Source organism: Vulpes lagopus, chromosome 4 (assembly GCF_018345385.1).
Source record: "Vulpes lagopus strain Blue_001 chromosome 4, ASM1834538v1, whole genome shotgun sequence".
NCBI lineage: Eukaryota > Metazoa > Chordata > Mammalia > Carnivora > Canidae > Vulpes > Vulpes lagopus.
This window is the reverse complement of record NC_054827.1, coordinates 91,127,500-91,151,756: the sequence shown is the minus strand read 5'-3', so window position 1 is coordinate 91,151,756 and position 24,257 is coordinate 91,127,500. Positions and strand designations below refer to the sequence as shown.

At 36.0% G+C, this 24,257-nt stretch overlaps 1 protein-coding gene across 5 annotated transcripts in view; it reads right to left on the bottom strand.

Annotated features, from left to right (window-relative positions):
* The window catches only part of ANKRD31 (ankyrin repeat domain 31), a 133,992-nt gene that overhangs the window by 80,324 nt on the left and 29,411 nt on the right, over positions 1-24,257 (bottom strand). For 4 of the 5 annotated variants that reach the window (XM_041751877.1, XM_041751876.1, XM_041751875.1 and 1 more), the window contains 5 exons: positions 20,333-20,992; positions 17,659-17,927; positions 15,495-15,604; positions 8,666-8,821; positions 2,866-3,008 (listed from right to left, as the gene is read on the bottom strand). In XM_041751877.1, coding sequence (XP_041607811.1) covers positions 2,866-3,008; positions 8,666-8,821; positions 15,495-15,604; positions 17,659-17,927; positions 20,333-20,920 — 1,266 coding nt within the window. In that variant the 5' untranslated portion in view covers positions 20,921-20,992. The remainder of the gene's footprint in view (positions 1-2,865; positions 3,009-8,665; positions 8,822-15,494; positions 15,605-17,658; positions 17,928-20,332; positions 20,993-24,257) is intronic. The other variant, XM_041751878.1, reaches the window with a different exon arrangement.

Here is a 24,257-nt window from a genome sequence, read left to right as displayed (position 1 = left end):
AAGAGTCCAGGGCCAGATGGCTTCCCAGGGGAATTCTATCAAACATTTAAAGAAGAAATCATACCTATTCTACTAAAGCTGTTTGGAAAGATAGAAAGAGATGGAATATTTCCAAATTCGTTCTATGAGGCCAGCATCACCTTAATTCCAAAACCAGACAAAGACCCCACCAAAAAGGACAATTACAGACCAATATTCCTGATGAACATGGATACAAAAATTCTCAACGAGATACTAGCCAATAGGATCCAAGAGTACATTAAGAAAATTATTCACCATGACCAAGTAGGATTTATCCCTGGGACAAAGGCTGGTTCAACACTCGTAAAACAATCAATGTGATTCATCATCTCAGCAAGAGAAAAACCAAGAACCATATGATCCTCTCATTAGATGCAGAGAAAGCATTTGACAAAATACAGCATCCATTCCTGATCAAAACTCTTCAGAGTGTAGGGATAGAGGGAACATTCCTCAGCATCTTAAAAGCCATCTACGAAAAGCCCACATCAAATATCATTCTCAATGGGGAAGCACTGGGAGCCTTTCCCCTAAGATCAGGAACAAGACAGGGATGTCCACTCTCACCACTGCTATTCAACATAGTACTGGAAGTCCTAGCCTCAGCAATCAGACAACAAAAAGACATTGAAGGCATTCAAATTGGCAAAGAAGAAGTCAAACTCTCCATCTTCGCCGATGACATGATACTCTACATAGAAAACCCTAAAGCCTCCACCCCAAGATTGCTAGAACTCATACAGCAACTTGCTAGCGTGGCAGGATACAAAATCAATGCCCAGAAATCAGCGGCATTTCTATACACTAACAATGAGACTGAAGAAAGAGAAACTAAGGAGTCAATCCCATTGACAATTGCACTCAAAATCAGAAGATACCTAGGAATAAACCTAACCAAGAGGTAAAGGATATATACCCTCAAAACTATAGAACACTTCTGAAAGAAATTGAGGAGGACACAAAGAGATGGAAAAATATTCCATGCTCATGGATTGGCAGAATTAATATTGTGAAAATGTCAATGTTACCCAGGGCAATTGACACGTTTAATGCGATCCCTATGAAAATACCATGGACTTTCTTCAGAGAGTTATAACAAATTATTTTAAGATTTGTGTGGAATCAGAAAAGATCCCGAATACCCAGGGGAATTTTAAAAAAGAAAACCATATCTGGGGGCATCACAATGCCAGATTTCAAGTTGTACTACAAACTGTGGTCATCAAGACAGTGTGGTACTGGCACAAAAACAGACACATAGACCAATGGAACAGAGTAGAGAACCCAGAAGTGGACCCTCAACTTTATGGTCAACTAATATTCGATAAAGGAGGAAAGACTATCCACTGGAAAAAGGACAGTCTCTTCAATAAATGGTGCTGCGAAAATTGGACATCCACATGCAGAAGAATGAAACTAGACCACTCTCTTGCACCATACTCAAAGATAAACTCAAAATGGATGAAAGATCTAAATGTGAGACAAGATTCCCTCAAATTCCTAGAGGAGAACACAGGCAACACCTGTTCTGAATCGGCCACAGTAACTTCTTGCAAGATACATCCACAAAGGCAAAAGAAACAAAAGCAAAAATGAACTATTGGGACTTCATCAAGATAAGAAGCTTTTGCACAGCAAAGGATACAGTCAACAAAACTAAAAGACAACCTACAGAATGGGAGAAGGTTTTTGCAAATGACGTATCAGATAAAGGGCTAGTTTCCAAGATCTATAAAGAACTTATTAAACTCAACACCAAAGAAACAAACAATCCAATCATGAAATGGGCAAAAGACATGAAGAGAAATCTCACAGAGGAAGACATAGACATGGCCAACATGCACATGAGAAAATGCTCTGCATCACTGGCCATCAGGGAAATACAAATCAAAACCACAATGAGATACCACCTCACACCAGTGAGAATGGGGAACATAAACAAGGCAGGAAACAACAAATGCTGGAGAGTATGTGGAGAAAGGAGAACCCTCTTACACTGTTGGTGGGAATGTGAACTGGTGCAGCTACTCTGGAAAACTGTGTGGAGGTTCCTCAAAGAGTTAAAAATAGACCTGCCCTACAACCAGCAATTGCACTGTTGGGGATTTACCCCAAAGATTCAGATGCAATGAAACGCTGGGACACCTGCACCCCGATGTTTCTAGCGGCACTGTCCACAATAGCCAAACTGTGGAAGGAGCCTCGGTGTCCATCGAGAGATGAATGGATAAAGAAGATGTGGTTTATGTATACAATGGAATATTCCTCAGCCTTAGAAACGACAAATACCCACCATTTGCTTCAAAGTGGATGGAACTGGAGGGTAGTATGCTGAGTTAAATAAGTCAATCGGAGAAGGATAAACAGTGTATGTTCTCATTCATTTGGGGAATATAAATAATAGTGAAAGGGAATATAAGGAAAGGGAGAAGAAATGTGTGGGAAATATCCGAGAGGGAGACAGAACATAAAGACTCCTAACTCTGGGAAACGAACGAGGGGTGGTGGAAGGGGAGGAGGGCGGGGTGTGGGGGTGAGTGGGTGACGGGCACTGAGGGGGACACTTGATGGGATGAGCACTGGGTGTTATTCTGTATGTTGGTAAATTGAACACCAATAAAAAATTAATTTATTAAAAAATAAAAATAATAAATAATAAATAAATAAATAAAATGGCATCTACGATATTGGGAACAACAAATCTATAACACAGTAAAATTTTATTACATATTCTGAGTATCCACTAGCAGAATGAACTAAAACTCAATTTCTATTGATAGGCTTTAGAGATTTTTAATACTTGTAGAACTTAGTATTTGTTTTGCAAACAAAAGCATCACATACCTTATAATGGCCATTTATCACAGCATCATGTAGAGGAGTGATCTGGTACATTCCTTTGATATTCACATGTGCTCCACCTTTTAATAGTTCACTTGCTGCCTGATAAAATCCTCCTACACTAGCTTCGTGAAGTGCTGTCCAACCTTATACAAAAAGAAAATGGTATTTGTTTATGTTTGCTCTCTTCATATCTTGTGCTTGTCCTTAGAATAAAAACTCTATGTTGTTTCTTGCAAAATATTTTGATTATATGAGACAAGATAATCTTACCATAAAAATAACTTATATTATTAGATGGATTCAATAAATCTGAGGGCCAAATCAAATTCCTACTCCCAACTCAGCTGTGAAAAAATATAAAAAGTAAAAAGAATTTTTTTTAAAGAAGTAAAATATTTGAAACTATCCCTGCCCTCGTCAAATGAAAAGGCTGTAAGGGAGTCATTATTAGCTCACATAGAATGCTAGCTGCAAGCTTTTTCTGCAGAGAAGAGGGGGAAAAAACTTTATTTATAGCTCAAGGTACTTCCATTAAAGTAACCCAGCTGGGAGGAATGCACAGAAGTCACTTCAAAAATATATATTTATTTTCTTCTTATTTGTAAAAAGTTATTTATAGTAGTTCTTTTTAAAAAGATGTTATTTATTGGATGAAAGATCTAAATGTGAGACAAGATTCCCTCAAAATCCTAGAGGAGAACACAGGCAACACCCGTTCTGAACTCGGCCACAGTAACTTCTTGCAAGATACATCCACAAAGGCAAAAGAAACAAAAGCAAAAATGAACTATTGGGACTTCATCAAGATAAGAAGCTTTTGCACAGCAAAGGATACAGTCAACAAAACTAAAAGACAACCTACAGAATGGGAGAAGGTTTTTGCAAATGACGTATCAGATAAAGGGCTAGTTTCCAAGATCTATAAAGAACTTATTAAACTCAACACCAAAGAAACAAACAATCCAATCATGAAATGGGCAAAAGACATGAAGAGAAATCTCACAGAGGAAGACATAGACATGGCCAACATGCACATGAGAAAATGCTCTGCATACTTGCCATCAGGGAAATACAAATCAAAACCACAATGAGATACCACCTCACACCAGTGAGAATGGGGAACATTAGCAAGGCAGGAAACCACAAATGTTGGAGAGGATGTGGGAAAAAGGGAACCCTCTTACACTGTTGGTGGGAATGTGAACTGGTGCAGCCACTCTGGAAAACTGTGTGGAGGTTCCTCAAAGAGTTAAAAATAGATCTGCCCTACGACCCAGCAATTGCACTGTTGGGGATTTACCCCAAAGATTCAGATGCAATGAAACACCGGGACACCTGCACCCCGATGTTTATAGCAGCAATGTCCACAATAGCCAAACTGTGGAAGGAGCCTCGGTGTCCATCGAAAGATGAATGGATAAAGAAGATGTGGTTTATGTATACAATGGAATATTACTCAGCCATTAGAATCGACCAATACCCACCATTTGCTTCAATGTGGATGGAACTGGAGGGTATTATGCTGAGTGAAGTAAGTCAATCGGAGAAGGACAAACATTATATGTTCTCATTGATTTGGGGAATATAAGTAATAGTGAAAGGGAATAGAAGGGAAGAGAGAAGAAATGTTTGGGAAATATCAGAAAGGGAGACAGAACATAAAGACTCCTAACTCTGGGAAACGAACTAGGGGTGGTGGAAGGGGAGGTGAGCGGGGGGTGGGGGTGAATGGGTGACAGGCACTGAGGGGGGCACTTGAGGGGATGAGCACTGGGTGTTATTCTGTATGTTGGTAAATTGAACACCAATAAAAAATAAATTTATTATAAAATAAAAAATATAAAAAAATAATCCCTGAACTCTGGGGTTTGGAGAACTTTCCCAGTTTCGTCAACACATCAACATGCTGGGAAGGTGACATATTCCAATTCCACAGAGATAGAAGCTCCTGTGCTAAGGAGCTTAAAGGAAATCTCTAAAGCTTTATCAGATTATAAATTTCCCAGAAAGAGAAAATAATATATTTTAATAAAGATCATCATAATATTAGTTATAGGCTTTAATGTAGCAATTGTTAACACCACAGGCCTTCCTCTTTGTATCTTCATCTGGGTGTTCATCTTACCTTTGTCATATCCTTGATTATATAATAAACTTATATGGCAAATGTGTTTCCCTGAGTTCTCTGAGCAATTTTAGAAAGAGGTCAAATCCAAGGAAGGGATTGTGGGAATCTTCAATTTGTAACCAGACTGAACAGAAATTGTGGAAAACCCAGTACTTGTGCTGGCATCTGAAGTGGGGGTGGCTGAATGATCCCTTAACCTGTCGACCTGTGCTAATACAGATTAGTGCCAGAAATGAACTGAATTACAGGACATCCAGCTGGTATTGGAGAATTGCTTGATGTATTGAAAACCCCACACATCTGGTATCAGAAGTGTTATGAATATAAGTAGAGGAGAAATATATGAGTGTTTTTCCTTTATAGCATATAATAAAAAAAGCATGTAGAATCTAGGTATTAGGTACATGGATGCTTACTGTGGAATTCTTTTAACTTTTCTGTATGTTTAAAATTTTTCATAATGTTACAAAAAATTCAAATAAATAGCTCATATGTGAACTTTTGAAACATAACCATTTAAGGACTACCTATTTTTAAAAACATAAAAATTAGCTCCCTCCAAGTACTATTTGATAAAAAGTGTGAACTCGTTTAGGTTTCAGGACCTGTGTAACTTTGCTTATCAAAGCTCACACTGGTTAACTTGATTATCTGCCACCAGTCTAGGATGAAAAATGAAATGTAAGAAATCCAAAAGTTATTAATTTCAGAATGTAGATGATGATCTTTCTCCTAGGAAACTTTCTTTCCTTATATTAGGTTTTGCTTAAGCTACAATAAAAATTAGTTTCCTAAAAGGGAAAAAAACAACTGGAATGAGAAAATCATAACAAAAGATTAGTTTGTTTTCCCTGAGTCAGAATACTAAAAGATAAGGTAAATGGAAAGTGGAAAACCAACCTCCTACTTTAAATTCACTGCAGAAAATTCCCAAGGAGAGAACTACTGCAGGTCAGTAATTCAGTGTAAACGACAGGCCTCAGGGAGAAGTAAAAAATAAATGCCACTTTAAGTGTGACCCAAGCAAAGATGACCCAGTGAGGAATAGTAGCTGGTTCCTTGTTTTTTGTTTTTGTTTTTGTTTTTAAGATTTATTTATTTATTGGGGCAGAGGCAGAGGAAATTTTCAGCAGACTCCCCACTGAGCGAGGAGCCTGACTCAGGGACCAACCACATGGGGCTCCATCCCAGGACCCTGAAATTAAGACCTAGCTGAAATGAGTCACCCAGTGCCCCTGAATAGTATCAGTCTTAAGGTTGAAAGAATGTCCCAGCATCAGTAAAGCCAGAAGGATCTTTATTCTGCAGATAGAGCCACTGCAGACCAGTGGCTACACCAGAATGCAGAAAGAAATCAAACATACAAAGAATTTTCCTTCCCCTACGGATCACTTCTGTGTTGTAAATCCACTCCTTCAAAATAAAAATGATCACATTTTACAACAGATTATTATTATCTCCCAGATCTGAAGGTTGGAAGATCCTTAAACAATTATTTTCTTTTAACCATCTTAAAGGAAATCTCTAAAGCTTTATCAGATTATAAATTTCCCAGAAAGAGAAAATAATATATTTTAATAAAGATCATCATAATATTAGTTATAGGCTTTAATGCAGCAATTGTTAACACCCACAGTATAAGTTCATGCTCTTCTACATTATACAGTCCTCAACAATGTTGCCTCTCATTTTTATGTTTTTATCTGTCTCTTGCTTTGCTGTTAAACTTCTTGCTGTTATCAATATCCTGGACTGTGCCAACCTTTCCTTTCAGTTCTAATGTGCTGCAGACTTAGGAATCAGATAGAATTTGGTGTAAAATAATGCTCAAGGCATTGGTCTGAGAGGGTTTTAGCAAAGAAGCTTTATGAGATCTGTAGTGGGTATCAGAGTTTCAGCCTACTTCCTGGTTGTCACCTTTGTTTTTGATAGATGAAGAACTATTACAATTGTTTTTTAAAATCAAAGACAGATATATCATAAAATGTAAATGAGGACTTAAAATGCAAATGTCACCCATGATAAGACCACTGGTCTGTTATTATAACATCATATGAATATCTCAAAAGGCACTTATCCTTTTTTGGACTGTATTACATAATATATTTAAACTTTTCTAGTATACATATCTTTCTGTTTCCACAATAACCGGTACACTAAGGTCATACTGTAAAAGTTCACTATAATGAAGTGGTATATTACATGGAGGTCATATATCTGTTGCCATTCGTTCTTGAACTTTAATGAGAACACAAATCATCTAGGGAAATGTTAAAAAGCTGATTTTAAGATTTTAACCTATAGATTTTAACTGTGAGACAGTGCATGTGTTGTTTTGGAGAGTGAAATAAACATTTTAAACAAACTACATTTTAAACAAACACTGCAGGTGACTCCGATGAAAATGGTTATAGTCAAGTCTTTAAGAACACTGCCCTCTGCAATTTTATAAAATGGAATAACCAGAAGTAAAGACCAGAGTTAAGATGCACAGTGAGAAGGAGAAGTAGAGAATAAGAATTCAAAAAGCCAGGAAAGTATGTTAAAGGTAAATAACTCATGAAGGTCACAGAAGTATCTGAGGAGAAAGTGCATAATGCACGGCCAAAAACAAGCAGGGAAGAGACACCAAGTATGCTAATAATGGCACAGAAAAGGACCACTGAAAAGAAATAAGTTGAGAGATTCCTAGGAAATCCACAAAGTAAAGTTAGCTGCATGAAGAGCTACTCCTGAACTTAAGAAGCAGATAGAGACTAATAGCAAGTACCATACATTTGTCAAGATTAAGGGAGCAACTGCTGTGGCTACCACATAAGGATCCAAGGTTGAAGGTTATAGGACAGTGGTCTGAAATTTAGAATAATAACCTGTTAAAACCCTGATTACCAAAAATGCATGCTTTGCTAAAGTAATTGCTGTGGGTGCACTTGTAAACACCTGCTTGTCCATGGACTCTGCTGCTCATCTCTGTATTGTAAGAATTTCTGCACTGTTTCATAACTGAGAAAGTCTAGAAACACTAGTAAAAGTATAGACACAAAAGTACTACCCAGGCTTAGCCCAGTGCCCTAAGTACTTAAGTATCTCTAAGGAATCATTCTCATTCAGGAAACATCAGCTTCTTTCCACAAAAAAAGACTATACCAGAGATCCAGCCTTGCAGAAAGTGTTCTGAGCCCCTTGCCCCACCTTTCTACCTTATACTCTCTTATCTCCATCTCCATCTCTTATCTCAATTGCCCCTGCTGTACATCTACCATGTTATCTCAGTTTCCTCAGAGCTCAGTGTACCATCAGCTTCTTTCAGCTTTTGAGCTCACTTCTCTTCCATTCAAAGTTGAGTCTCACAGTAACAATGTCCATGCAAAGCCAGCAAGTCAGCCCCAGGAACCACATCCTTCTGTGTAGGGCCACTATGCACAGCCCACCTGGTGGGCCCCAGGCAAGAGTAATCTTTGAAGATGAAATACAATGCTCTTCTGTCCTTCCCTTTCCACCTTACCACTTCGCTGCGTGATGCTGGTGATCAGCTACCTAAGCAAGAAAATTACCTGGAAGCTTTCCGTTTGAGACTTGCCTTTCACCCACTTTGCCATACTTTCATAGGAGTGACTAAGCAGAAACTACAAACCACTCTCAAGATAATTGCGAGTGGTGACCCCAACTTACCGGCATAACTTGGTTGATTAACATTTCCCCCTTTTGTTATATAACGATGAATAAGATCAACATCATTGTGCAGAGCAGCCTGATACAATAAGTTCTCTCCAAAAATGTTTCTACGGTTAATTCTAGACAGAGATATTTTATCCATCTTCATTTTTTCTGAAATGAGAGGATGAACATAAGAAAACAAAAAATAATAAGCCTTATTTGAATATCAGGAAGAATACAGGTAATAAAGTAGATCCAGTCAATATTCTGGAATTATATTATGAAAGAGTACTTCATCCATTAACCCAACTATAATGTTATCTGTATTCAAAAAGGTAAAAGAAAAAAATGGCATTGGTTTGAAAATATTCACAGTACATTATAAATCATGTAAGCAGTTTATGTTTATTGAAACCCCATTAAAGTGCAGATGTGACAAGACTAACAGATTATTTTCATAAAAGTTCTAGTGAAAAGGATTATTTAAATCCAGAATTAAATGTTATTAAACCCACTAAAATACTATAGTACCAAAATGTGTTAAAACACCATAAGGAGAAAATCTCAGAAGTACATAAGGAAGATACAGAAATTAATCCCAGTGAGAACAGAAAAAAAGAATACTAAACTTCTTTCTTTGCCAAAAAATAGCTATCATGAAATTAAATTAAAGGAATATGATCTTGATCGATACAATAGCTTTGATTTCCTAAGTAAGAAAATATACAATTAAAATAGATTCCCAGGTTATGCATATCAGGTATCATTTCACCACTGTAGCACCTAAAATACTGACATTCCTTATTTATATATTCTAAATCCTATCGATTTTTATGGATAATACTTCATTTGGCTTTCCTGAATTTCAGAATAGCTTTGATGATAGCTTTTCTAATTTTGACCCAGCTAATCTGCCCCATCCTAAAATCTCACAAAAGTAACTGAGTATAGCAGCACATTTTTTAATGGATCACTATTTATCTGCTTTGCCTTTATTAGATTCCCTTCATTCCATCCCTGTAAAATAAACCAACTTCTAAATATTTGAACCTATGTTCCCCCACTCAAGACTACAAAGCACTCTGCTCCTACCAGATAGACGATATGGTTACCCAAAAAAGTCATCTCTACTCCAAGATTTCTTTGCCAGTTATACTTGCTAGTTATGTAATTTATTAGTAATAGAAAATTAAGGAGAAAATAAAATTTTTCAATTAAAACAGAGATGTAGGGACGCCTGGGTGGCTCAGTGGTTGAGCATCTGCCTTCAGCTCAGAGTGCGATCCCAGGGTCCAGGATCCAGTCCCACATCAAGCTCCCTTCACGGAACCTGCTTCTCCCTCTGCCTCTCTCTCTGTGTGTGTCTCTCTGTGTGAATAAATAAATAAAATCTAAATAAATAAATACATAAATAAGATGTCGAAGACATTCACTTCCAATCATGCCATTACCTGCCCTTCCATTGCAAACAACTGAAAAACTAGATTAAATAAATGGGGTAAAAAACTTATATTCAGACATGAGAAAATAGGCAGTACAGATCTATGACTCCTCCCAGAGAAGGAAAACAAAAAAGTAAGCCCTAAGATCACTCTTGTCTGGAGGCACATTCCTAAATACAGCACAAGCATAGCAAGGTGATCCCGCTGAGCTAAGGTGATAGAGACTGAAGTTTCTGGAGGCTGGAATGATTAGATTTGGCATGGTAGGTACCAGAGATGAAGGAATAGAGAACAGGTAGGTACCAGAAATCTATAAAAGGGACTCCTTGGATCACTATCTAAATATTAAAGTGCTCATATATATATATATATATATATATATATATATATAGAAGGAGTCTTCATGAGGCTAGGCAAGAACAACTACCTGACAATGATAAAATAACAATCCTGAGAGATCAGAGATATTTGTATTCCTGATAGCTTGAAGAGAGAGACCTTGCTGAACACCCACAGCATTAGCAGAGACCCTTGACAGGCCATGTCTTAGCAGGAAGGGGCTAAACTAGCTGCATAGTAAAGCCTACACCAAACCTGCCTAACATGGTTTTTGAAAAAGTGTTGAAAGGATCAATCTGATGTTCAAGTAATCTGTAGGCCAAAACAAAATTAAAATTAAAATATATAGAGATATTCAATAACATTTTGCTGCATGTGGATATCCAATTGTTCTTCTCTACAAAAGCCTTGGGCCTTTGTCAAAGTTCAGGGTTTATTTCTGAACTCTTGTTACACTGATCTATTTCCCTATCTTGACACAAATGTCATGCTATTTTGATTACGGTAGCCATAATTCTTTCTTGAGAAAGAGAGTGGGAGCCTGTGAGCAAGGAAGGGGAAAAGTGGCAGAGGGAAAGGGAGAGGGAGAATCCCAAGCAGGCTCCATGTCCAGAATGGCCATCTCACAACCCTGAGGTCATAACGAAATCAAGAGTATGATGCATAACTGACTGAACCACCCAGGTGTCCCCCCATATAATTTTTTAAAGAACTTATTTATTTATTTATGAGAGAGAGAAAGAGAGAGAGAGAAAGGTTAGAACACCAAGAGAAGAGCAGAGGGAGAGGACCAGCAGACTTCACACTGAGTGCAGAGCCCAATGTAGGCTTGATTCCATGGCCCCAAGATTGTGACCTGAGCCAAAATCAAGACTTTGGATGCTTAACTGACTGAGCTACTCTGGCAACCTGTCCCACCATATAATTCTTAAAATCAGGCAGCAGTAGCTCTCTAACTTTGTTCTTTTTCAGAACCATTTTACCATTCTTAGGTCCTTTGTATTCCATATGAATTTTAGAACCAGCTTGTAAATTACTACAAAAAACCTTACAGGAATTTTGATTGGGATTGTGTAGAATTCATATATAATACCTGAGTGGAAATAGCGTCTTAACAATATTGAGTCTTCTGGGTTGCCTGGGTGGTTCAGTAGGTTGGGCGTCTGACTCTTGATGTTGAATCAGGTCATGATCTCAGGGTTGTAAGATCAAGCCCTGTGTCCAGCCCCACAGTGGGTGTAGAGCTTGCTTGGCATATTCTCTCTCTCTTTTCCTCTCCAAAACACCCCTCAACAAAACAATATTGAGTCTTCTGACTGATGAACGAAGCAATATATCTCTATTTCTCTCCGTTAAATTTTCTTTGATCTCTCTGAATAATGTTTTGTAAGTTTCAGTGTACCTGTCTTTTGCATAGTTTATCAAATTTATCTCATAGGTATTTCACATTTTTTGATACTATGGTATCAAACTTTACTACCTAAATTTTTTTCCGGATGCTCTTTGTCAGGTTGACAAATTCCCCTCTAAGTTTGCAGGGAGTTTTCAACAGTGAAACATGTTAGGTGTTGTCAAATGCCTTCTCAGCATCCCTGGGGATGATAATATGGTATTTTCTTTTTTAGCTTATTAGTGAATTACAGTGATTGATATTCAAATGGTAAAACTAATCCCGCATTCCTGGGATAAACCTCACTCTGTCATGATGTATATACAATGTTGAAACTCATCTGCTAAAGCTGCATTTAGATTTTTGCATCTATGTTTATGAGACATAGTCATCTGTAATTTTCCGTTCCTATGATGTTCTTGATTTTACTTTCAGTTTATTAGTGGCTTCATAGAATGAATTGAGGAGTATTTCCTTCTCTTCAACTTTTTGGAAGAGTTTGTGGAAAACTGTTGTTATTTATTCCTTAAATGTCTGGCAGAATTCACGATGAAAGTGTTATGAACTGAACTGCATCCCCTCAAAATTCACATGTTGAAGCCATAGTAGAATAGGATTTGTGTTCCTATTTAAAAAAAGGAAGAGATACCAGAGCTCTCTACACATGCAGGAAGGACACTCTGAGAAGGTGGCTTTCTACAAGCCAGGTAGAGAGGTCTTGCCAGAAATTGAATTTTCTATTACCTTGATCTTGGACTTCTAGCTTCCAGAACTGTGAGAAAATAAATTTGTGATTTAAACCATCCAATTTGTGGTATTTAGTTATGGTAACCCTAGCAGACTAATCCACAAGGAATTGGGCCTAGAAGTTTGGATTGAATCAAGAATTGGACGCTTAACCGACTGAGCCACCCAGGTAGAATTGAAAATTCAAGAATTTTGACTTAAAGGTCTGATGAATGTAAATAAACTGTCCTGTGAAAAGACTGAACAGGGGCAGTTGAGTGGCTCAGTCAGTTAAGCATCTTGGTTTCAGTTCAGGTCATGATCTCAGGGTCCTGAGACTGAGCCTCATGTTAAGCTTGGTGCTCAGCCCAGTCTGCTTGTCCCTCTCCCTCTGGTTCTCTCCAGATTTCTCTCTCAAATAAATAAGTAAGCATTTAAAAAAAAGACTGAACAAACTTAGACTCTTACCAACAAATGAGAATGCTTACTTTTTCAACATTCTTGCCACTGGGAATTTGCAAATGTTTAAACCTTTGACATTCTCTTAGTGAAAACTATACATCTTAATTTATATTTTAAAAACATATGTAACATGCTGATCTTTTCAGTTATTTTTTAAAAGATTTTATTTATTTATTTATTTATTTATTTATTTATTTATTTGAGAGAGAGAGAGAAAGAGAGTGAGCATGCATAAGCTGGGGAGGGGCATTGAGAGAGGGAGGGGCAGAGAATCTCAAGCAGACTCAGCTGTGAGCAAGGAGCCTGATCCAGGGCTATCATTACCTGAGCCAAAACCAAGAGTCAGATGCTTAACTGACTGAGCCACCCAGGTGATCCCATTATTTATATGTACATTTTTTCCACATTCCCTATCCATTTTTTTAACCTTATTATTTTATAAGAGCTCTTTTCATGTTAGTGCAATTAACCCTTTGTTATCCATTACTAATATTTCTTCTGTATTTGATGTTTGGTTTTCCTTAGGGTATTTTTCTATACAATTTTTCTAAAATGTATGTAGTCAATTTTGTCTTTCTTTTCCCTTCTGGCTTCTGGGTTTATCATTCTTTAAAAAGGTATTTTTCCTCCTCAAAGATTATAAAAAGATTCACTTAAGTTTTCTTCTAAAAAAATTTTTTTTTGTTCACTTAATCTTTGGCCAAAATGGAATTAAGTTTAGTATAAGGACTATCATAGTTATTCATCCAATTTTATGCTTTCACTATTTATTGCTTGGTCCTTCCTTTTGCCACTAATTTGAGATGCCATATTTATTATACACCTCCTCCAAAATTCACACTGTATCTGGCTTCTACATCTAAACTCTATTCTGTTTCACTGACTTGTCTATTTCTGTACCTGTACCAAACTATTTTAATTTCCATAGCTTTCTAATTGCTTTTATATTATGTATAGCAGATTCCTGTCTCTCCATACTCCCTTGTGCTTTTATTTTCCAGAATTTTTAAGAAAGATTTTATTCATTTATTCATGAGAGATACACAGAGAGAGGTAGAGACATAGGCAGAGGGAAAAGCAGGCTCCCTGCAGGGAGCCTGATGCAGGATTTGACCCCCGGAACCTGGGATCACAACTCTGATCACAAAAGCAGATGCCTAACCACTGAGCCACTCAGAATTTTTCAGAATTTTCTAGGCTGGCCTTTCATAATATTTAGTATTATTTTATAACGTTTTCATAGCTAATGTCCAGTCTTATAGAGGAAAACAAAATAAACAATAATCTGTTTTTGATGGAGCTCTCACATATTTATAGAATAATATATGGAGAAATAGGTTTCTTACAAAACTGAATTCTAATGGTCAAGAATAAGATTCTTTTTTTCTATTTATTCAAGTCTTTTTTTAAATGTCCTTTTTTTTTTTGCCTTTGGCAAAATTTTCAATTCTCTTCTTAGAGGTAAGGCACGTTTCTTATTAGGTATATAAGTTGGTATTTTCTCTTTTATAATTGTTATAAATGGGACCCTTCCTATATTTTTCTAACTGGGTAACACATTTATGAAAGGTATTTATTTTTGTCTTGTTTTGGTTTACTGAATTTTTTGCATGTTTTATTAGGAAAAATTTCAGACTTAAAGCTATAAAAACAGAACAAAATATATGCAACTAATAAATTAATGAACACTACATCTGAAACTAAGTATATACTATATGTTGGCTGATTTAAATTAAAAATAAAAACCAAAAACACAGAAAAAAAGATTCACCTATTATTAGTATTCTGCTCCCAGTTTACATCATCGTATCTCCCTTTTTATGTAAATGTATGTAAACACACACATATACAGAAATGATAACTTACATACACCACACCCCTTTACTCACTAATACTTATGTGTATATTTTCTAAAAACAAAGACATTCTCTTAAATAACCAAATTATTACTAAATTCAGGAAATTTAACAATATTATATTATTATTATTTAACCTACAGTCCTTATTTCAATTTTACCAGTTATACCTTTATTATATTTTAACCAGTATTTCTAGATCCTTATTGTTTCTCATAATTTGTTAGATTATTCTTTGGAGTTTTATACGAACAAAGAAATAACATCCAAGAATAACAATTTTGCCTTCTCTTTTCCTCTATTCCTCTTAGTATAATTTCTCAAAGCCTTATGCTAGGTTGGTCTTATCACAAAGAGGTCATATATCTACATTTGAAAAGGGTTCTGTAACTATTCTCTGCAAAGTAGAAGTATAGAAAAAAGTACCAGCCTACAGACTATTAGTTCAAGTCCTAGTTATGCTACTAATGAGCTATGTAATGCTGGGAAAAATCCTTAACCTCTATGAACTTCCTCATCAGTAACATGAAAAAGTTAAGACAGATAATCTCTAAATACTTTTCAGTGCCAGAATCCTATGTTTCTATAAGTTATTTAGTTAAAAAGAAAAGAAATCAAATATGCCTCACCCTTTTTTCCAGCAAGTTTTTGGTTTCTCCTGATCTGTTCTCTATTCTTGAGTCTAGTTGAATACATATTCTTCCCTTTACCTTGAATCTTTAAAGCAGGATCCTGCATTCTTGGAAAATAAATGTATTTTTAAAATTATTATCATGTTCTCTATAACCATTCACAAAGAATCATCCTAAATCTCAACTCAATTTTTAAAATAGAAAGGTATTTTACTGAGATCCTGTCAAGCAGCATGGCAGTTTAAAATATGGACATGGCTCCTAAGTAAGCTGCAGATAATTCTATGACAGGCATGCCAGTCATTGTGATTTCTGGTCTCTTCTTTGTGCCACCTGTGGGTTTCTCCCCTTTAGGAGCAGTCATTTCCAAGAGTCTCTTGCGCCTTACTCTGCAAGTTGGCATACTACTATCTATTCACCTAGGGAAGAGATAGATTCTCTGCAAGAAAAGAGGACTTGTCATGTGGGATTACATGATCAAAAACTGCAAAATACTGGAATAAGAACAGATACATAGGTGAATGGGACACAGTAGAACCAGGAAATAAACCTACATATACTAGTCAATTAACTTAGAATAAAGGAGCGAAAATCATGCAGTGAGGAAAGGACAATCTTTTCAATAAATGACGTTGGGGAAGCTGGATAGCTAAATGTAAAACCATGAGACTGGGCCTCAATCCTTTCATTTCAAAACGGATTAAAGACTTGATTTTAAGACCTGAAATCATAAAACTCAGAGAAAAAAACCCAGGGGATAGGTACCTTGACATGAGTCTGGGCAATATTTTGGATTTGGCACCAGAAGCAAAGGCAACAAAAGCAAAAATGAACAACTAGGGCTACATCAAACTAAAAATTTTCTTCACTGCAAAGGAAACCATTAACAAAATAAAATAAAAAAGCAAGCTACTGAATGGGAAAAAATATTTGCAAATTACCTATCTGATAAAGGGTCAATATTCAAATATATAAGGAACTCCTACAACTCAACAGCAAATAAACAATTCAATTCAAAAATGGAAGAGGAATAAAAAGACAATTTTCCAAAGACATCCAAATGGCCAAAAAGTACATGAAAAGCTGTTCAACATCACTATTTTATTTGCATTTGCAGGAAAAGGCAAATAAAAACCACAATGAGATATTACCTCATAAATGTTTGAAAGAACAAGTGTTGTTGAGGATGTGCATTACTGGTGGGAATATACTTGGTGTAGGCACTATGGAAAACAGTATAAAGGGTCCTCACATACAAAAAATGAAACTACCATATGATCCAACATTTCCACTTCTGAATATTTATCCAAAGGAAATAAAATTACTATCTTGAAAAGGTATCTGCACCCCTGTGTCTACTGCAGCTTTATTTACAATAGCCAAGACATAGAAACAACTTAAGTATCCACTGATGGATAAGTGAATAAAGAAAATTGGTCTATAAACACACACAAACATATGCATATATACATATACATACACGCACAAAATGGAATATTATTTAGCCATAGGAAAGGAAATCCTGCTTTGTGTGACAATGTGAAAGGATCTAGAGGGCATTATGTTAAGTGAAATAAATCAGATGGAGAAAGACAAATACTATATGATTTCATTTACTTGTGGAATCTAAAAAAAAATCCCCAAACTCATAAATATAGAGAATAGATTGGTGGTTTACAGAGGCAGGGGGGTGGGGAGTGGGTGAAATGGGTAAAGGATCAAAAACTACAGACTTCCATTTATAAGATAAATAAGTCCTGGGGATGGAATGTACAGCATGGTAACTGTAATTAACAATACTGTATTATATAGCTGAAAGTTCCTGAGAGAGTAAATCTTAGAAATTCTCATGACAAGAAAGAAAATCTTGTAACTGTGTGATGATGGATGCTAACTAAACTTAATTTAAAAAGAAAGAATGGAAATTAGCATTAAGCTGAAATCCAACAAATCTCCCTTTACTCTGTCCTTTAAAAAAAGTAGAAGAGTTTTCTGAGATAAAAAAAAAAAAAAGAACTGTACAGTAATTAAGGCAACAATACTAAAAAATAAAGTTCTTCACTTAGGGATAATTGTACACTGACTCTAGTGTCCTAAGCATAGAATTTATCTATAAGGTCTGTAGCATACCTGGAGATAAAGATATAATTTGGTTGCATACCTGAAATTCTTAGTTGAAGACTTATTAGTTGTTTGATCCTCACAGACAAGTATCTTGGGTAAAATCTTTTCTGGCATCTTATACATGTCATCTATGTGCTTTGCATCTCTGCCTTTCAGTCTGGATGATCTCCTTAACACACATGGAATGTCTTGGTCAGATTTATTTTCCACTGAATTTGAATTTCCCTTGTTGTTTAGTGGATCACAAGAGGGGACATTTTGATGAACCAAAGTTTGCAATCCAAATGGATTTGGATCTCCTAGAGTCTGTAATAAGATGTAAATACATACACAAAAATCATAACAATGCAAAAAAATTTATTTATTTGTGTATTTATTTATTTATTTATTTTTAAGATTCTATCTATTCATTCATGAGGGACACAGAGGGAGAGAGGCAGAGACACAGGCAGAGAGAGAGGCAGGCTTCATGCAGGGAGCCCAATTGCGGGACCTGATCCTGGGACCTCAGGATCACACCCTGGACCAAAGGCAGGCACCAAACCGCTGAGCCACCCAGGGATCCCCCATGCAAAAAATCTAAAATAAAAAGAAATTAAGTTTTATCTTATGCTTTGATTACACAAAAATGCCTCTTGTAAGATAAAGTACAAAAATCCACAGACCACACAGTTTTAAAATTTAATAATAAAAGACCATGCAGATTTAAAAGACAAGAAGAGCATAAGTAAAAATTTTTACAATATTCAACCTTAAAATTCAAAAGAAAAACTAAGGTTACTCTGGGTGCTTTAATTTCACAGGAAATAGGTAGCAAAAAATGATGAGAGACAAAAAAAAAACAATAGAAACGTCATAATAGACCAAATCCATGTTCTATTTAGCCCAGTGTTTGTTGTTTGACAGCAGGAAGTATTATTTCATGGGGAAAGATTGCATATAACCCTCCATTATACTGATTTTAAAAGGTTACCAGTATATCATGAATGGCTCTAATCTCCCCTTAATAATCCATTATAGATTTGACTTTCATGTAGATACATATATATGTTTATACATATCATGTAAACCTTTCTTGAGCTTATTTATATATCCAGCTTGCAAAGCTTTTCAGGATAACAAGTTCCATATTTTTATTACAGCTGAGCAAGTGTATTTATTTGTTCTAAACCAATCTCTTTTTTGCTTTTAAAGGGCTTCTTTTTTTGTAATAGTTGCTAAATTCATGCCCACTCTATTAATACCAATCAATTGTAATCGTCTACATTTTATTTATATTACCTCTTTTCAGATTAAAATACTGGAGTGTTTAATTTAACCTTCATGCCCTATCCCCATGATTAATTTTTCTTTTTCTGGATTTTTTTTAGTTTTACTATATCTGTTTTGACATGTTGTTGTTTTTTTTTTTTTTTGAAGATTTACATATTCATAAGAGACACAGAGAGAGACAGAGGCAGAGACACAGGCAGAGGGAGAAGCAGGCCCCATGCAGGGAGCCCGATATGGGATTTGATCCTGGGACCCCAGGATCATGCCCTGGGCTGAAGGCGGCATTAAACTACTGAGCCACCCAGGGATCCCCATGTTTTTTATGAGAATTGCATGCAGGATTATGCCAGGTATGTATTTTGCAACATGAGCTTAGTAACATTTTATTCACATCGTCCCAGGGACGTTCATAAAAGTAGCCTGGTAATAAAAAAAAAAAAAAAAAAAAAAGAAGAAGAAAGAAAGAAAGAAAAGAATTCAAATGACCATCATTATTGAATTAAATAAATTATGTTTTGTATATGTACACACACACATAAAATATCCATAGCATGTAAAAAGATTTAAGAAGTATGCTACATTTGCTGACCCAGATAACCAAGATGTATTACAAAATTTAAAAAACAAGTTGCAAAATGTCAACTGTACCTTAATAAAAAATATTTTTTAAAAGTTGCAAAGCATTATGTATAATATAGTCTCATTTATATAAAAATAAACTTATATATAACATGCATAGAAAATATTGGAGACAGATACACCAAACTGTTAGTAGTGATTATCTCTGAAATGTGGACTTTTTCTTATTATATTATTATGTATATTGCTGTAATGTTTGATTTTTTTTAATATATAATGACAGTGTATTACTATTGCAGTCAGAAAAAAAAAATAAAATTCCTTTATAAAGGAAAAAAAAAATGTCACCATACAAAAGGGACCCGGCTAGTGGTAGCCCACTGCAAGGTCTCTAGCCATAGTACTGCAGGAATTCTAAACCCCAGGACAGCATCCTCAGACATAGATTGCAAAGTTCTGCTGAAGCCAGGCATAACATTTTCCCTCTTGGGACAGTTCAACCGCATATATTCTATTCTCAACTAGAAATTAATGTGGGGTATCTCATCCCTACTCTGCACCCAGGTAGGCATATTTTCTGAGCTAACAGAAAAAAAATTCTGGCAAATAATTATTTCCTTCCTATGTGTAAGCAATCTAATGATATGTTTTCTAAGGTCTTTGATGAGAAACATATATTTTACATTTAAACTCCTTGAAAATTCTACCCCTGGAACCTCGAGAAAGATCAGTTTGTGCTTCAAATTCAAAAAGCATCTTCTGAGTGTTAATATTTGGGAAGAAACTTCAATTTAAAATAAAGTTTATGGGTAATGAAAACTTGGTAAAGGTCAATATAAAAGGCAAAATCATAAACTTACACTTGAATTTACACGCTGCGGTGAAAGATGCTCATCTTGCAGCTCCCCTACCTTGGAATCTTGTTCAAAGAGTGGAGCAGAACAAAGAGATTCAGAATTCACCTCAGTTATTTGTGTACAATCTTCACTGGTCTGAGACATCTTGGGTTCCCCTCCTAAATATTCATTTCCAGCACTGAGACTGCTGCCTCCCTCTTCTCTGTGACAGATGGGTTCCATGTTGCCTTCTGATAACGTGTTTAGGGCTGCTAACAATTCAGCTGGCAACCCATCATCCTTTGCGTTTTCTAGTAAATCTCTGTGACATGTCAAAGATACTGATGTGGAACTCGGAGAGTTGCTCAATGGGTTGGTCAACTCTTTAGATTCAAAATCACTCATTATTTCAAACAGTCTTTCCTCCTGAGTGATTTCTGGTGATGTAAGTAACTTTTCTAAGGCAGACACAAAGGTTTTAAGAGAACTTTCTTCATCCTGGGTTTCTTCAGAATTCATGGTCAATGGGGCTTCCTTTCCAGACTCAGAAAACTTATTTGGTACTGCTAAGATCTCCTTTGGCTCCACTAACGATTTCTCCTTTACAACCATCACATCAGATACTTTAGTAGCAGTACCTGAGAGAAAGCTAATTTCAGGAGAGTTTCTGTCTGTGCTTAGTTCCTGTGTATTCCAAATAGAAATTCCATCAATAGAACATATTTCAAATTTTAAAATGAAAACTTCATAGTTTTCTAGTAAATTACCACTAAAAAGTTTTATCAATTTTCTTCCCCTTCCAAAAATAAAAATATTTTTCTTTACTAATTTCCTATACCAAATTGCTAATGATTCTGAATACATGGTTAAACATTCACAGTGGACCAAGAGTAAAACTGGCAGAGCCATAATTATAGATGCCAATTATCTATTCAGCTAAGTTTAAATTATCTCTGCTAAGAGAAGAGGCAGAGATGGCATGAATACTTAGTAGTTAATCTTAATTAATAATTAGCTCATCTCAAAATTTCATTGCAGTTAATAATTGTAAAATTCAAAAAAAAAAATAATTGTAAAATTCTCCGTTGCCTAAAATCACTATTGGGGTGGCTCAGTAGGTAAGCTTCTGACTCTGGATCACAGGTCATGTCTCGATCTCAGTGTGGTGGGTTCAAGCCCTTCATTGGGCTCCATGCTGGGTGAGCAGACTACTAAAAAATCAATCAATAGATAAAACTTTTTAAAACTCACTAATAAATTTTATAAAAATCATTAAACAGGAATAAAATTGAATAGTTTCACCTTCTTTTTAATACCCACCTCTGTTGAATGTATAAATATGAAGTAAAAAGGCTAAAGGAGAGAAGATCAGAAGGGAAAGCAGGAGAAACAAAGACACAGCTCAATGTAAATTTTATGAGCCCTAGATATGGCATATGCACTCAACCACTATGCAGCCCTAGTTCTGCATTGTGGTTGATTTAAACCCATAACATAAAACTTTTATTTCTAATTGAACACCAATAAAAATTAATTTATTAAAAAAAAAGAAACAAAAAAAAACACTTTTATTTCTAAGTGACCATTACTTTTCAAAGACATCATCTTAACAGGTTATACCTGTTCTTAGAATTTTTTTTTAAATTTTTATTTATTTATGATAGTCACAGAGAGAGAGAGAGAGAGAGAGGCAGAGACACAGGCAGAGGAAGAAGCAGGCTCCACGCACCGGGAGCCCGACGTGGGATTCGATCCAGAGTCTTCCGGATCACGCCCTGGGCCAAAGGCAGGCGCCAAACCGCTGCGCCACCCAGGGATCCCTGTTCTTAGAATTTTTCCAATGCTCAAAATATTATTAGACTTCCTCTTTTGAAATCGCTTTCGAAAACCCTTTCTAGGCCATTCAAAAAACTCAGTCTTAATAATTTGAATTTTTTTACCACTGAATACTCTTTATTTGTGAGGTGTGTGGGTGGCTCTGTTGTTTCAGTGTTCAACTCTAAGTTTCACCTCAGATCCTGATCTTATGGGTCATGAGATGAGTTGAGCTCTGTGTTTAGCAGGAATCTGCTTGGATATTCTCTCCCTCTGTCCCTTCCCCCACTCATGCTCTGTCTCTTTCAAGTAAATACAGAAAATCTTGTTTTTAAAAAACCTGTTAATTTGCATGACCTTAAATAATAGAATGGGTTTCAATGATTTTTGGCTATTTCTAAATATCAAATCCACCTTCCACTGACACACCACTCTGACAGAATACATTATAATTTGTAAGCTCTCTGGTATTCTGATTTGATTTGAATAAAAGAAGTGAAAACCATTTTGTTTCCCCCTCTTTTCTACCTACCATAATTTATCTTCTCTGTATACACCATACAAAACTTAAGAAGATAGAGTTATTTTTTAGTAATGTAAACTATACATTTTAGAAAATTTAGAAAAAAACTCAAGAACCTTGGGGCACCTGGGTGGCTCAGCAGTTGAGCGCCTGCTTTTGGCCCAGGGCATGATCCCAGGGTCCCGGGATCGAGTCCCACATGGCTCCCTGCAGGGAGCCTGCTTCTCCCTCTGCCTTTGTCTCTGCCTCTCTCTGTGTCTCTCATAAATAAATAAATAAAATTTTTAAAAAAACTTAAGAATCAGATTCTATCCATTTTTTAAATCACAGTACAAGGTTGCTCTCCTATCTGAAGAACTTATATCTACTAAATTCAAGGCCATAGATGTAATAAAGTATATATATTGGACTCTGCCCTAAAGGAACTTAATTTCTAAATGAAGATTAAGGGAATAAATACATAAGACAATAAATAAATATAAATAAGGTAAAACAAAAACAAAAACAAAAACACTGTATGAACTCAAATGAATGGCACGAACAAAAGAGCCTGCTGTGTTACGAGAAGTTTTCTGGAAGGAAGAAACAGAAGGCAGTGAAGGGTTTTCACAGTTGCTAAAAAATGGTTGGTTAAACCAAGGTAACTAGGTTTCTTTACTGCAAGACTTTTCAGAGCATGTGCATTAAAATCTCTGAGACTTTAGGATATAGTGTTCTCCAAACTTCTTTGTCCATAGAGATCCTTTTTCTGACAAGATCGATTAATGTCATAGGATCCAAGTGATGGACAAATACTGATATAGTCAATGAATAATGAACTCTTAAGATGGAGCAATTACTTTGGTCAAGATCACCGAAGCTATCTAAGATAGAACCATACAGGAAAAAGGACTTGACCCAAAAATTAAAGATTTTTAAAAGTGGAGAAGGGTAAAACACATATTAAGGATCAAGTAGGTACCAGATGCCATGAGCTATCATTGTTCTCAGTCCTCACAATAATCCTGTGAAATGGGTATTGCTATTGGTATTCTACACATGAAAATGGGACATATTTTTCCTTGAAACACACACTATCTGGTTCCAAATTTTATGTTCTTTCCCTTGCTTTTTGGCTCCTGACTTGAACAAAGGCATGGAGGTGGTAATGTATAAGGTATAGTTAAGATCAAATAAGGTACAGGCTTGGCAGGGTTGACCTGGGGAAGTCCTGGACTGCTTGAGTCTGCTGTGGACAGTCAGTCTTACAGTCCTCTGATTCCCCAATAGCACCAAACAGAAAGCAAAGTGTGAATGAGAACTCAGTATATGTGGTTACTGAGTAACAACTGGAAGATGCAAAAGCGGTATCTAACAGAAAAATTAAATGAACTGTGGTAATAGACAAACCAACAGAAGGTGTTTTAGCTACATCATCTCAGCAATTAGTTTGATAAGTTTCATACTTCTCTTCTAGATATATGAGACTAAAAACACTGGACATGAAATGTAGATCAAGGTACATTCTAAGGAAAATGGTGGAGTAGAAGGACCCTAAGCTCACCTCATCCCACAGATACAACTAAGTAAACTTACACTGGTGTAAATAATTCAGAAAATGACCCAAACACT